General features: G+C 39.4%; 1 protein-coding gene across 16 annotated transcripts in view; it reads left to right on the top strand.

The window, feature by feature from the left end:
- Positions 1-15,818, top strand: part of ncam1a (neural cell adhesion molecule 1a) — a 257,883-nt gene extending 242,065 nt beyond the window's left edge. For 6 of the 16 annotated variants that reach the window (XM_077233151.1, XM_077233149.1, XM_077233148.1 and 3 more), the window contains 4 exons: positions 7,189-7,387; positions 8,577-8,693; positions 9,624-10,109; positions 14,527-15,818. In XM_077233151.1, the coding sequence (XP_077089266.1) occupies positions 7,189-7,387; positions 8,577-8,693; positions 9,624-10,109; positions 14,527-14,650 (926 nt within the window). In that variant the 3' untranslated portion in view covers positions 14,651-15,818. Of the gene's footprint in view, positions 1-1,841; positions 3,401-7,188; positions 7,388-8,576; positions 8,694-9,623; positions 10,110-14,526 lie in introns of those variants that run through there. The other 10 variants (XM_077233156.1, XM_077233153.1, XM_077233154.1 and 7 more) reach the window with 2 other exon arrangements.
- Positions 15,819-16,166: the final 348 nt, after the last annotated feature.

The raw sequence follows: 16,166 nt of genomic DNA, 5'->3' as shown, positions 1-16,166 counted from the left end.
GCAAGAGCAGCCAACAGCCCAACCGCCTAACCCCAACCCCAGTTAACCCACATCCTACTAGCAGGTCTTGTTGTGGATTACACAGGCCACCCTTGTGTCAATTCAGGTTGTGGCCTGGCCTCCTCTAGAGAGTGATTTGACACAATCTAAGAGTAATAAGAGTGCAGAGGGATAAATGTCTGCGAGAGGTGAAGCCTGGAGACCTTTAGCTCCTCTCCAGAGCCCTGACTCCATCTGGCAAACCCCCCCCCCCCCCCCCCCCCCCTAACTCTTGCAGCCAGCGTTATTGCTCGTCTCAGAACGATTGCAGATGATATCAGTGGAGATGAGATTTTCTATTTGGCACTCGGGAGGCGAAAAAGCCACAGCAGGTCCGTTAAAACCATCCACCCCCTCCAACTGGGCTCGTTTGGTCTGCGCTCCAATGGCAGTGCTGTGTTTTTGTTTTCTTGTGAGCTGCTTCCCCACTGATAAAAATTGGGCCATAGATCATCCCTCTCTCTTTCTCTCTCTCTGTTCCTCCGTCTATTTTTCTCTGGGCTGAACTGAGGCTCAGTTCAGGCTCATTGCGGCAGACCGATTGAATTGGGCTGACTATCTGCCCGCTCTCAGTGGGGATGCATCCTCTGGTTTTGCATGATGACGCCTCAACAGGATTAATGGTTTAATGCTTTACTGAGGACCTAACAGGCATCTGCCGGTGCATGGCCAAGAGACCTGCTTTTTCTCATCCGCTTAGTGGGAAGCAGCCATATAGCAGTGGGAGCTTTGGATATCGGAGCACTTGTACAAGACAGGTTCAGATGTATAGAAAAGCTTTCCTTTGTCCTCTTTTTTTCCCATCTCGCCACACTTACACATTGCAGAGTTGTTAACCTCAATGTGTAACATGTGGGAGTTTAAAAAGCAGCTTTATTTTTAGCCTAACATCTGCATTGCCTCAGATGGTGTTTGCAACTCAAAAAGATGAAAGCCTGTTTGTTTCCTAATTTCATTTGATTTTAATTATAATTAATTTAAATGTAATTTTCTGGAAGCACTTGTTTAAAGTTGAAGTGTGTATTTTTTTATTTAAAAACGTTATTAAAATGCTTCTCTATCACTGCTCAATATGCAGAGACAACTATAAATAAGCCATTACAAGATGAATATTTCCCCAAAAAGTGTAAACATAATCTCTGTGGCAGTTTCAAAACATTGCTTCAACATTGACCAATGCCGACCAACCAATTGCAGATGAGGGAGTTTGAAATTCAGTTTTGGTGACGCTAGTAGCTCAGAAATGAGACACTTCACCTTTAAAGATAGATTTACCAAAATTTGTGATAAAGTTCATATATAATGTCAAATACCAGAAAGGTTGTCTGATCCGTGTTTCTTGATTGTATGTGTCTTCATGTCCCTTATCATTCCATATTTCCCATCATCTGGCCATCATTGTCCTTTCATTCTCGTCTTTGCTGTCATTTGCTGTGCTTTTAACATGCTACGGCCTTCTTACTTTGTTTTTGTTTTTTACTAACTTGCTTGAACTTTCCTTTGATATTCTTTTCTAATCTTGATTAACCTTTCAAACTTATTTTTCTGTATTTGACCTATTCTCTGTCTCTCTCTTTTTTCTCTCTCCCGATTTCTTTCCCTGTTTTTTCCTTCCCTCTCCCTTCCTCTTTCCCTTTTTCTGTCTCCATGTGTAAAATTGGACATCACCGGACCATCGCATTTTCAAACACACACTCAAATGTTTTTGTTTCGTTTCCATTTTGGCCTCTGTTTTATTTGTTTCTTTTCCTGTGCACTGTCCCTGGTGTCTTTTTTTGGTGGTGTGGGATGTGTGGTCTCAGCAACCCTTGGCTGCTCCTCTGTGACGTACGCTCTCGTCACTCTTATGTTCTCCATGCTGACTGTGCTAGTGCTCTCATAAAGCGCGGCTCGCCAGAGGAGAGGAGCCCCGTCCACTCTTCAGCCGCACCCTTCAGTTTTCTACGCCTTCTGATCCTCTCGCAGGCTAAACAAACAAACAAAAAAGAATATCAGTTACATGTTATCGGAATTAAGCAGAGTTGTTCGGTGCTTGTATCATTCTGTTTTCTTTTTTGTTTCTTGTCATTTTCAGTTTCTTATTAGTTTTATGTTTAAGCAAGGCAACGTTGGTGGGTTTGAAAATGTGTTTTTCAGACAATGGACTTGTGGGAATGTTGTAGAAAATCTTACCCTATCAAGAAGATTGATCTTAATCTCGATATAATTATTCTGGGGCCCATTTAGGAGAAGTCCTTTGTGATCACCTTCATTAATTTTAAGTTTCTTATTTTTTTGTTTTTTTGTTAGTTATTCTTCTTTTTATTATTAAGATATTAACTCATTTTGGAAGGGTGTTTTAAGGAATAGGCACCAAGTGTGTGTGTTGACATGAAAAACGTGTATTTTGTGACAAAATGTACATAATTTTAGATGATTCAGAAAATATACTTTCTGTAATGGACTTTTATTTACATTTTCTTCTCTGCTTCTTACTTGAAAAGACCATTCAAAACTAATGCTACTGCTGTTAAACTCATTCACGTCAAGTGTCATTTTCAACAGTGTAATTTAATTATGTTCTGTAATACATTTTTTTGTATACACATACCAGTATGGTGTCATGCAGTAATCATTGTAGGTTTTAAGAAAATACGGTAAGCTAGATGGATTGTTTTTAACAAACACAACATGGTTTTGAAATCTCGAAATCTCACGGCATCGGTTGCATGGGACTGTAATGCGTGACCGTATCATGTGTTTGTCCCATGATGACATGGTGCTCAATGTCAGTTCAGAGGGACCCACAGAGCCTTTTACTTTTAAAGGGCAGGAGTGTTCTTCAGTACTTCTGATTGACCATCTCTTCTCTGAAATGCTAAATTCCTTAAGGCTGTTTTTTCTTGCTTAGACGGGATTTAACATAAACGACCCCCACAATGAATTTTAATGCGAAACCCACAAGCGTTCTTGTGTGCATGGCCCCGCCTCCACTGTAAGCATATAAATAAGATTTGAACATTGGCGATGGACGATTACAGGCATGGATGCCGATTGACCTCCAGCCAACTGTCCGTATTAAAGGTGGTGGTCAGTTTACAAGTCAAAGGCTGCCGTATGCCATCGAGAGTTGAGATATGAGTGCCATTATTATGCAAGACCTATGCAGGCATTTCCTGGGAGGGTGTCGAGTAAAGTGCAACTAATGTAATTAAGTGTCTTACATTAAAAAAAGCTCATATGTAAGGCAGGGCTATGAAAATAAATGGGGGTTGTTTGTTCAATAAAATGGAGTAGCATTTGTTTCCCATTTTGGAATGGATTCTCATGGTAATAAAGTGATGCGCCCCGGAGTTTTGACTCCTGGAAACGCATGTGCCAATCAGTTTGTCGGGCTCATCATTCATATTCAGGTGCGTTTCTGTCCTTAATCATTGTGTGTTGGTGCTAGGTGACATTTCATCAGAAAAGCAGCACTCCGTTTGGCCCGTCTGGAATGTTTAATGCCACCCTGGATGGATCATCAGCTTCATTCAGACTAACAGAACCAGAGGCAAAATGAGTTGAGAATCCAAACTTGGCACAGGCAGAAGTGCTGCTTGTTCGCACTTATCACTGAGAGTGACTGGAGATGAAGGCAAGTGTCAAGTCTGGAGGTGAATAACCTGAGAGTCCTCGGAACAGACTGAACATTTGTAATGACCGTCCCGCGAAGGTTAAAACGGGCTGCTAGCGATAAGTCACATTCAGCAGATGCCTCTGGAGCATTGAAACAGTATTTAGTGATCTGTTGTAGATTTCCACAAATTGTTAAAGCTGCACATTTCGATTTTTTACTCATTTATATGTAATATTCAATCTAGGGAGGTGAAAGTTTGGCAAATTAGCATGAGCTAGCAACTAGCCCCTGCTGGTAGTTGCCATAACTACACAATTCAGAGGACAAAAGCCTATTTTTCCATCAATGGCCATTCAAAAGTTGCCACAAATTGAAATATATTATATTATATATAATTAAGTTGTATTATATTACATACAAATATATTATTATATTTCCTGTTTTCCATCAGCCAATCAGCATTGCAATACATCATTTTCCTGTGGTTCTTGTGTGATTAGTCACATGACATTTACAGTACAGCTTAGACGATTGGCTTAAAAAATATGTTCAGAATTGAGTGCCTGTGATGAAGGTTGGAAGATAACAAATAACTTTGCCCAGATATTCCAGATTTCCTTGATTCAACCCAACGCTCAACTGTAACATGCACTTTTTTTGTTCAGGAACACACCAATTTTCAGTATTCAGAATGGGATAAGGTTTGGAATATGTGGAAACGGCTGAAGCATCCAGAAGACCCTTTATGCACAGTGCTGAGTCAGCAGAGCAGGGTGTTTTTGGCCGGTGTGGGAGCTCAGTGTGCCTCTGTGCTCAGATGTGTGCCGTGATTTATCGCACTTGTTAAAATGCAGGCTGAATCTCAGGAAAACAACTGGGGCCCACTCCGCGCCCCAAGCTAGAAGTGTTTTTGGCCCTCTCCTGGCTGGCCGGTAGATTAAATCTGTCAGCTCTACCTCCCGTTGCCCAGCCTCCGATACACTTCCACAGAGTGTTATGACTGCTGCCATGGCTAGATTTCATCACAACGTCTACAGCATTACCTATCATACATGTTTCAAATTACATTTTGGTTTATTGTAAACAATATATTGCATGTCTTTAGCAGAGTTTTCTGAGAGCAGTACATCATGTTTTGGTTAATAGCCACAGGTTTTGATGAGGTGTTTTTTTTTCTTTCTTCTTAGAACAGTTTTGTCTCATGTATTTTTCCTCCAGGTCTCTGATAAGTGCATCCATAATTCATGATCTCCTTGATACATGTAGATGTGTTTTAGGTCTTTTGGGTGTTTTATATGGTTCCATCAATGATTTAGAAGGGCATCTCATTAGAGACGATTCATACGAAGTTGCCTAGAACTCGATATAAGCCTAATTGCAAATTCACTCAGTTTGTTCATCTTAATTCATGGTATAATCTATGGCTTTATAGTATACTCATACGAATACTTGAATAAAGTGCCAAATGGAGTGTTATGCTAACAATATACTAAGTTAGCTCAATTTTTGCAGCCCGAATATTATATCATCAAAGTTGTGTGTGTATATATATATATATATATATATATATATATATATATATATTACTGCTTTTTAACACTATATTTTTGCTTTTTACTTATCTTAGTTGTTTTTATACACACATATATTTTATTTATTTTATTTTACTATTATAATCTGTCAAAAAAAAAATACGTTTTGTATTGGCCGCTTGAAAAATCGTCATCTTCATAACTTCACAGTTCTCTTCCCACATCTGAATCAAATATTTCAGCATAGAATGATTTAATAAAACATAGTGAAAGCATAGAAGAAGACTGATATGAATTGTCACAGATTTACCGATGTAGCATAAAGATCCATATAGCCGATGTTTATTAAACCGTTTTTATTGTGCGTTTTGTTTACTGATACAGACCATATGTGTCCGTTCTAGTAGATCCTGTATTTATTTAGCATTTTCATGGTGTAGCTTGTCATCCCTGGTAAGTAGTCTGTGTTTTCATGGTCTGAAAACACAGTTCTGCTTGTGTTTGTCCGTCTCATCTGATCCTTGTTCCTTTAACATGGTGTTTTCTTTATTTTCATCAGTTTGACTATGTGTTTGTATATGTTTACGCAGGAGTTACCCCGTAAGTGAAGGCTCTGAATATTAAGATTATCTTCACCATTCCATGCCAGTGCAATTTCTCTGTTGAAATATGTGCATGAATATGAACAGAACAAGCATTGTAGTTAATGTTCTGAACAAGACTGCTGAAGTTCTGAACAAAGAGACTTAATTATGTCTCTGAATAAGCATGCTGGGTTCATTTCCATGTGAGTAATGAATGCCCTGCTTCAGAATGACACTGTATGTGATGTTATGTTGTATACTGTGTTTGGTTAACACATGGAATGCATCCCGTTTTGACAATCTGTCACAACCTGGGGGAATTCAATAAGAATGAACTGATAGTGCTGTTTATTTGCACACACTTGTTGTTTTAGTGATTCTGATTCTATGATGGAATTATGGAAATCAGGTAACGGTGCAAACATGCCCACATAATCTGTGTTATTTGCATTGCGCAGTTCCTGATCTTACTAGGTTGTGAAGGATGTATCAGATAACAGTGATCTGGCATTCTTTTCTGGAACTCTACAGCATGGTTTTACCTCTGTGATCCAAGCACCTCTTTAAAATGTGAAATGGACTCATTTACATGCATTTGGACATACGCCTGGTTATATTGCTCTTCTGCATCGCTTGATTATTTGATGAATCACTGCTGCTTTGATTAATAAAACATGTACACAAACAAATAAAATTACGTTTATTGCTCATGGAAGCCATGACATTACCTTTTGTGAGGTTCAATCTAAAATATTTCCTAATTTACATAGAAAGGAGGGCATGTTTGCACTAAAAACAATGACTTGATGGGGAAGTTCACCCAAAAATGAAAATTCTATCATCATTTGCTCACCCTCATGTCATTTTAAACCTGTATGTATTTCTATTTTCTGGAATAAATAAAAAATGTCTCCTTTTTGTCCACATAATGAATGTCAATGGGGTCCAGTGACTTTCATTGTATAGAGATGAACAGTTGAAACATTCCTCAAAATATTTTCTTTAATCTTCCTCAGAATAAAGAAAGTCATACATGTTTAGGTGAGTAAATTATGATGACAGAATATACATTTTTTGGTGAATTATCCCTTTAACTTAAATAAAAAGCAGCACATTTAGTACCTGGTTAACTGGATTGCTGGTGGTTAGTGAAAAAAAATGCAGGTTTTAAGATTGTCAAATTAGTGGATTCACCCTAATGTGGTTTCTATCGGTGTGTGTTGGCTTTATTCTTAACTGCCTTCAACAAACCATTCTCTACAACTCACTTTAAAGTAGTGCAACCTATGTACAAAATAGATTTTATGTAAATGTAAATGTAATGTTTCTAGACATTGCGGAGATCACTATGGCACTGTGGAAACTCACAATTTAAAGCTTGGCATGCAAATGACATCATTTCGATTTGAATTTCTCCTCTTCCTCCTTCCCAAAGAAACCAGATCAGGTTTGGGCACCGGGGCTATCGTGGGCATCCTCATCGTGGTCTTCATCCTGCTCCTCTTCGGCGTGGATGTCACATGCTACTTCCTCAACAAGTGCGGCCTCCTCATGTGCATCGCTGTCAACTTCTGCGGCAAGTCTGGGCCCTCTGCCAAGGGCAAGGATATCGAGGAGGGAAAAGCCGCTTTCACGTGAGCCTGTCTTTTCCTTCCCCTCTCTTTTCCTTCCCCTCTCATCTGTGTGTGTTCCCTTGTCCGATAACGCCATCCATAACCACTCTCCTGTCATTATCGCCCCCATCAGCTCTACAGGAGGGCTTGAGGCAGGGCTGATTGTGACATATCTGACTCCATGAATGAGAATGATGTGAATATTGGCTCATGGCAGTAGTGTTAAGATAAGAGAAGAGGAGGAGAGGTGCATGCTGGTTAGGAATGAGAAGATGCCTCTGGTTGCCTCTGTTTTATAGCCATTGAAAATTCTGTTTCAAGAGAACCTGGTCCACACTTTTAAGTAATTTTATTGCACTAAAGTGCTCACCCATATAATATTTATAACACTATGTTTTATGTGTCAGAAATATAACAGTGTAATCTAAGTATATTTATATTTTAATTGAATGGTTTTACTTGCCCAGCAGTTAAAAAAAAAAGCCATTTTAGCATATATTTTTTCTGTTAAAATAAAGTATATTTAAATTTTGTTAATTGTTGTTAAATGATGATTTTCACAAATATGATACATAAATATAAAACATATAATGCTAAAAGTAGCTATTATCATGTGTCAGAATAATTTTTTTTTTCATGAAATAATTCTTCTTTATTTGCACAGTAAAAATGACAATAGTCTTTTTAGCAACATATTCAATAAAACATGTTTTTGAAATAATATTTTTTCTTTACTTGAACTGGGAACAGTTTCACAAACATGATATAAATGCATATAAAACATGGTTCTAAAACTCCTGTTATTTCAAGTGTTGATAAAAAAAAGAAAATAATGAAATATGCTTTGATATATTGCATGTTCAGATATTCATATAACAAAATATTCTGGGGTCCATGAAACATTTGTGAAAATGATTTTTTTTTTTTTTAAATGCTGGTGCTGGCTTTCAAATTAAAAATTTAAAAATAAAAAATAAATGCTGGCAGGGAAAGAGTTAACTCTATTACAGCTATAAATTAAAATAAATACTCTTTTTCAGTAAATAATGCCATGTGGTGCGAGACCTGATTTGTTAATTATTGTCAACCCATTTTAACTGAAACTGCTAATTTGAACAAATCCTGTTCTGCTGTATGTTAGCCAACAATGTTCAGTGCATGGTTGTGAGCCATAAACCCTCTGCTAACCCTGGTGTGTCATCTTTTACAGTAAGGACGAGTCTAAGGAGCCCATTGTGGAGGTAAGGACCGAGGAAGAGCACACACCAAACCATGAAGGAGGAGGCCCCATTGAACCCAATGAGACCACCCCACTGACGGACCCCGAGTGAGTCCCTAAAAACACACACAATCCATGTCCGATCTTTTCTTTTGGTTATTAACATCCCTTTCAATGGTCTCCCTGTGGTAGTTTAATTCTTTAGATACTACACACTAGGGCTGCACAATTAATCACAACGAAACTGCACGCGATTTGTCAAAGGCTGCGATTATTATATGTGCAGTTTGTCAGTGCACATCGGCTGATCAGTAGAAAATGCTGCTCCATCTGAACGCCAGAGGGCTCTCTCGCGCAAACTCGCCAAATATGCCCCGCCGCAGAAGAACGATAACGCACATAATTCCAGGAAATCCCTATCCGGCATCATACTATCACTGAAGCCGAATAAACAGAAGATTGAAACGCTTTGATTGATTAAACATGACTTATAAACACACGACTGCCTTATTCTGTATAAGAAGCCACATCATCTCACAGAAGGATGCTCAACTGTCATTATGAAGTAATTTTGGAGTAAAAGCATGTTATTAAATGTTGTCTTTTGTGGGACAAGAGGTTCATCAATGCTTCTCGTGTTTGGAAAGATGTTTGACGCGTGTTGCTTTTTCAAATGCACGTTATTAGTCAAACTCACAGTTCTTTCAGATGGAGCAGCGTTTACAGAGTCGCACATCAATGACAAGCTAAGCATACAAAATAATCTACGCCTTTGCAATTTCAAAATCAAGATAAGCCAAATCAGTTTAAGTGCGATTACATGGAAAGTGCGATTAATGGTGCAGCCCTACATAACACCACTCACTTTTTTGCAATTACCTAACATGGTATGTTTTATTTTGATATGCATGTTGGACTTACTTATGTATGTGTATTTTGCCTTGGCTTTCCTTTCCTCCCTCCTCTCCCCCATCTTTTTCTTTGTGTGGATCTCTTTTTCCCCCGTCTCTCCTCTCTCTCTTCCCGTTGTCCTCACAGGCACGCTGCTGACACCACAGCAACAGTAGTGGACTTGCTTCCCTCTGTAACCACTAACTCAGACCCTGGCACTGACAGTCCTGCTAGCGATAGCACCACCCTTACCTCGAGCACCGCACCTGCGGCCGACCCTAAAGCGGCCCCTAAACCTACTCCCCAATCCAGCGCCCCCAAACCTAGCGTCACCTCTCCCACCTCCCCGCAAGCTGCTCCTGCAGCCGTGGCCCCTCTGGTGGACCTGAGCGAAACGCCCTCCAGTCAAACCTCAAAGTCCTTAGAAGCCCCCCAGCCGTCTGATTCAACCCCTGCAGATCTGTTCAAAGCTGATGGCCAGAGCCCGGCTGAGCTGGCCAATCCCCCCCAAAGTAAGGACTCTCAGATACAGGGAGGAGCCCACCAGACCACAGATAGTGACCTTGCCAAGGATGCGCTGGTCAAGCCCTCCAGCGACTCCTCCAGCACACCGTCCGCACCCAACCAGGACGAGTATGGCCACCTCTAGATGTTTAGTTGTGTTTGTGTCCCTGTCCTTAACCATCTCCAACTTCCTCATCTGTTTTCTTCGTCACCCCCCCCCTCGTATAACTCACTCAGTTTCTTCTCACTTCTTAATGTCTTATAAGAATTTCATCAGGTTCCTCTTGCATCTTCAATCTTGCCGTATTCCCTTTGGTATTCAAATGAGAGATGACTTGGTACGCTGAGACAGTTTGCGCGGGTTTATTTGCACCTCAGTAAAAACAGTTCTGGGACAGTGCCTCAAAACACACCAGCATTATCAATGCGTAAAATCGTTCTTTTGGTTGTGTTTTTCAGAGCGAGCTAATTGATTCCTCCATTATCACTGGGAGAGCCTCACAATGAGCCACGCAATCGCAAATGGCACAATTCCACAGCTGATGATTTTAAATGATGGCTTTCAAAGCTGAAAAGGACAGTGAGAAATAAATTAGCAGCATTAATGGTGCTATTGAAAAAGAGCTTCTTAGAGAAGGCTAATGTATGATCATTGTAATCACATTAACACAGCAGACGAGGTGCAGTGCCATTTGTAGCTCTGTGGGTGAAATGGCCAACTTCAAATGGCCAGCTGATGTACAAATCTAGTCATCAGGGTTATTATTGGTAACAAACACTGAGGGGAAAAAACAGCAGTGAAAAATATTTTTATTAAAGTTGCACTATGGAGCTAAAATAACACTGTTGCAAAACTACTGTACCTATTTTAAGAATGGAAGTTTGTAAAGAACAAAAAAAAAACTAAAACTACAATGTGATGTTTATATAGAGAAAATTACTAGTACTTCATTTTTAGATTTTATATTCCCAGATGATCAGATTTAATTCTCTCCAAAATAATCACTGAGTTGGACAGAAAAAGTGTGTCTGATTGTCGTGTAAACATCAATCCCAGTTCAGTTCACTTTTTGCATGTGATATTTATAAGTTTGGGGTTAGTAATATCTTTCTATTCATCAAAAAAGCTTGAAAAAAATGCATCACAGTTTCACAAAAATGGTAAGAATATTAAAAATGTTTCTTAAGCAGCAAATCAGCATATTAGAATGATTTCTGAAGGATCATGTGACACTGAAGACTGGAGTAATGATGCTGAAAATTTAGCTTTGCCATCACAGGAATATTATTAGTATTATTATTATATAAAATATGACATATATTAATGTATAAAATATGACATATATTAATGTATAAAATATGACCTATTAAAATAGAAAACAGTTATTTTAAATTGAAATAATATTTCACATTACTTTTTTTTATCAAATAAATGCAGCCTTTGTGAGCACAAGAGACTTCTTTCAAAAGCGTCCTTACAGACCCTAAACCTTTGATTTAGTAGTGTAAATATGCAATCGCCTGCACCACAATAATAAACCAGCATTCTTTTGTTTCTGAAAACGATGTATTTGTGAAACATTGTGAAGGCAACCCAAATGAAATTAGAGTCTTGTTTTGTTGATCCAAACAGCCTCAAACAAATCTCTTGAATATATTCCAAAGATTCTCTGCCATGAACTTTGGCACATCCAACCTGGACTTGTTCTCCATCTGACACAACATCTGTTCGGATTTGATGCATGAATCTGAATGCGCCAGAAACGCCAGAGTGAAAGTACTTACAATTCTCCACAAAATGTAACAACATTTGCATCATATCAGTCCCTCTAAATAGCAGTGGTTTCATTCTTTCATTGGTGCACATTACAAAACTAAACGAACATTTCATATCTGACAGATTCAGTCCTGCTAGCTTTGTGGAAGTGCCTAATGGAGCCCGAAGTAGCGGCGTCTCCAGACTCGTGCAAATAAGCCTCCTCAGAAGCAGAAAGAGGAGCAAAACTCTCTCGCTCGGTTGTGAAGTACAGAGAAAATCGTCTGTTAAACAGTCAGCCAAGACTTCCAGCAGGGAATTAACGGGAGCATGGCGTTTGTTAAATATTTACCAGAGACTGTTTTCCCCACTTCCATTTGTGCTCTGTAGTTTGCACGTTCTATGTATGGCCCAGCCGTCCCAGTCCTCACGTCAGGCTTGTTCTCTCTCTCTCTCAGCTCGGCTCACTTGTCTAATTTGAGCTGGAACACTCCAGGGAAGCTTCCTCTCATTGGCTACCACCTGGGCTTATTGGCTCCATCTGTAGATATTCAACTACCTGAGCTCTTCCCACAAAACCTGCAGAATATCAATGGAACTCTCAAGGTGTTGAGAGTTTCCCCCCTTTGAAGAATGAAAGTTTGCACTTTTTAAAGATGTTTCGCAGTGGATGCAAACTGACAAATGACAGATCGCGCATGTAAGGTTTGCTTGAAACGCCAGCTCACTCAGAAGGAATGATGATGCTTTTGTGTCTGGCACAGTTGTTCTGCGGGACTCTTCACACTTGGCCGCTCTTCATAAAGGCCAGAATATGATCAGATAGCTTTATTGTGATGAGCGTAATGATATACGGCCGGGGGAACAAACAGCCCAGACCTCGGACACGGTCAAAGCAGCCTGCTCTTGTGTCGTACCACCAAGATCGTGTAGATTGTAACGCGAGACACCCTAACTCCGCTACGCCCATTATCTTTTTCACAAAGCCTCTCTCTGACTTTGCTGTATCCGAGAGAGCTCGACACCGCCACCGTTGGTTCCTCGCCACTGCGTGAAAGAACCTGCCGGCTGTCCGGGCATGTTTGACGAATGTAATGAACAGTCATTCACAGCTGATATCAGCCCTACAGCAGGGCAGGTGTATTAAAATAGGACTGAAGGGAACGTGTTAGAAATGCGACAGGGACTGTCCCTCACGATTCCCTGCCAGCAAAGCTCATCTTTAATTTTCGTGGTTCATTATGCATTTATGAATGATTTGGCACACCAGTACAGTCAATTCCATTACAGAAATTATCAGCCCTCGGAAAGAATCAGCCTACTGCGAAATAATTTAAGTAAACTTCCTTTTTTTCAAGACCCAGTATGTGCTCTGTCAGCTGCCTTGAGAACAAATGTCTATGTGCCTGTAAAATATTCAGTAATAGGCTGTTTGCGGCTGATGATTTTCATTTATTTATGATTTATTATTTATTATTATGCGTTTTGCTCCAGCCCGACCCCAAGAGACAAACGCTCTGTGTATCAACAAACTATTACACAGGCAATAAGCGCAGAGGGAGAGGTTAACATTATGTCATTTATGAGGATTGTTTCTGCAGCTGAGTCTATGCAGCAGAAGGGCAGCTCTCTGCACCAATGTCCTGCTGTTACTGTCCCAGCCACCTTTATCTTACTCAATATTATGAATCATACCTGCATGCGGTGTTCCTCTGTCTTCATACATGCTCATTAATAATATTTGATGTTACGGTAAGATAACCAAGCAGATCCTGTGAGCTGTGAAATCGATTGGCTACACTGAAGTCTTTTCCCTCAAATCTTAAAGGGACAGTTCACCCGAAAATGAACATTTGTTATCATTTATTCACCCTCATGAATGTATGACTTGGTTTTAAACAAAGAAGGTGTTTATTCGTGTACTTATTGCTCTTTTCTATACAGTTACATTGACTGGAGAATGCAGCTTTCAAGCTTAAAAACATAAGCATCATAAAAGTGATCCATATGACTCATGCATTATATACACGCTACTGTTCAAAAGCTTGGTGTGAGAAGGGGTATTTAAATTTTTTCATACTTTGAAAATTTCATACTTTCATTCAACAAGGATGCATTAAATTGATCAAAAGTGACAGTAAATTGATTATAATAATAAGAAATGTTTTTTCGTGCATCTAATCACCATATTAGAATGATTTCTGAAGGATCATGTGACCGACTAGAGTAATGATGCTAACAAATCTGCTCTGCCATCTTAGAATTAAGCATATTAAAATTGAAAAAAAAAATTATTAACTGTATTTTTGTTCAAATCAATGCAGCTTTTGAGAGCATAAGAGACTGCTTTCAAAACATTAGAACAGTTTAATACATTGAGCTGATTCATCAGCAAGATTTGACTCATACCTTCACACATCAAGACATTGCTTCTTTTTTCATGAACGTACCAAGGAAACCTAGGGCTAATGTGAAGAAATTTTATTACACAATGTTACCATGTAACATTGATAATAAACATGAGTCATGTGGACCACTTTTATGATGCTTTTATGGTGTGGAACATGAAAGCTCCAGTCTTTCATTATTGTATAGAAGGCTATCTTTTGTGTTCCACTGAAGAAAGAACGGAACTCATTCAGGTTTGGAAGAACATGAGGGTGAATAAATCCTGACAGAACAGTCGTTTTTGGCTGAGCCGATCCTTGGAAATAGTATAAAGAGAGGAAGCAGCCGAACAGAGGACTGAAAGACACTGCTGATGAACCTCTCTTTTCTGTTTCCCCCCAGTGGAAAAATCATTGTAGATGACAAAAGCAAAGCGCCGGAAACAGAGGTAAAGAAAACTCCGGCGGAGGTGAAGACAGTCCCCAACGAAGCCCCTCAGACGAACGGCAACGAGAGCAAAGCGTGATCCGGAATGGGCGAGCGCATGACAGTCGCAGACAGACAGAACCACACCACCATCACCAACACCACGTCTCAAATACAAGGGTTTCTTTCTTCAGTGTCTTCTTTGAGTTCACAGAACAAAACACGTCTGTAGATGTATAGAGCACCTAAAGAGTTTGCGCACATGCCTTTTATTTTTTACTTTTCCTTTGTTATTAGTATTGAAGCGTGTCTTTCATAAACGCAAGAAGGAAAGATTCTTCAGCTCTAGTCTCAGTCTCCTCGACCTCAGTGTCTTTCAAAGATGTTCAGTATGAGAAGTTAATCACCATGAGGAACCGTAGATTTTGCCTTCACACATTCAAACCACAGTGCTGTTTCAGTTATGTTTCGTCTTATTACATGCAGTATTGCCATCGTTATTGTCTGCCACATAATAATATTTTTTTGGGAACAGTTTTGATGTTTTACTTGTGGTTAAGTAATGTACAAAAGCAACTGCCATTTTATTTTATTTTTCACATTGTTGTTGTTGTTTTTTTTGAGTTAGCTATAGATTTTTAGCATGCTTGCTTTGCCGAATTATTTTTCTATATGTCCTTTTTTTGTTTGTTTTATTCCAGCCCTGAGTGTTTACAGCATTTTACTCTGATATCCCGCATTAACACGCCGTTAGCTGCTCTAGCAAAGCCGACACAAAAGATTACACAGCGTAGAGGTCTGAACTAGCGGGTAGAGTTTTACAAATCGCCATACTCTTTCCTTATGCGTTTTTCATATTACAACGCATCCCATTTCCCCTGAACCTTAGTGTTTCTTCCATTTACTTCAGGTCTTTAAAGCAAGATTTGAGAGTCAAAGAGGACTCCTGCAGTGATCCTCGCTTAAAAATGTCCCGCAAGGTCCTTTAAAAAAACATTAGGAACAACCCGGAGCTCTTAGATAAGGATCGAACGGCTCCTTTAGAGAATTCAGTACAAGCATTGCTGCTGCATTAAATGCAGATACAGCTGTTGCACCCATGGCCTAACCAAAATAACAGGCGCACTGCTGTGCGTAACACTCACGGGACATCCCGTAAGATGTCTGCCTGTTGCTCCTCTGGCATTGTCCCACATAATTGATAACGTTGCATTAAAATGAAGCCGTGCCCCTTTGATACTGATAAAAAATTAAAATGTTTGTTCTGATTTTTTTTTGTCATGTCTTAAATAGCCAAATTCTTGTGTTTATTTTTTATTTAAGCCATAGTACTCCGGTGTGGATCGTAGCATAAAGAATATTCAGCCTGACTTTTTTTGTACAGTGTTTCTCATTCTTTAGGCTGCAAGCTTGTGCACTGTGAATGTGTGAAAATCCTAGTGTGAATACAGTGTGTTCTTTGTAATAGAATTTAAAAAACGTTTCCATAGGTTGTGAAAGCCGTAGCTGTTAGTTCAAATGATGTTCATCATGATAAGAATTAAAAAAAAAGATGTAAAAAAAAAAAAAAAACCACAATGGCAGCAGAAGTGAAATACGGACACAAAAGGAGTTGG

Source organism: Siphateles boraxobius, unplaced genomic scaffold (genome assembly GCF_051911475.1).
Source record: "Siphateles boraxobius isolate OS27281-9 unplaced genomic scaffold, OSU_SipBor_1 18, whole genome shotgun sequence".
Lineage (NCBI taxonomy): Eukaryota > Metazoa > Chordata > Actinopteri > Cypriniformes > Leuciscidae > Siphateles > Siphateles boraxobius.
The sequence above is the reverse complement of the archived record's forward strand: the minus strand, read 5'-3'. Positions and strand labels throughout refer to the sequence as shown.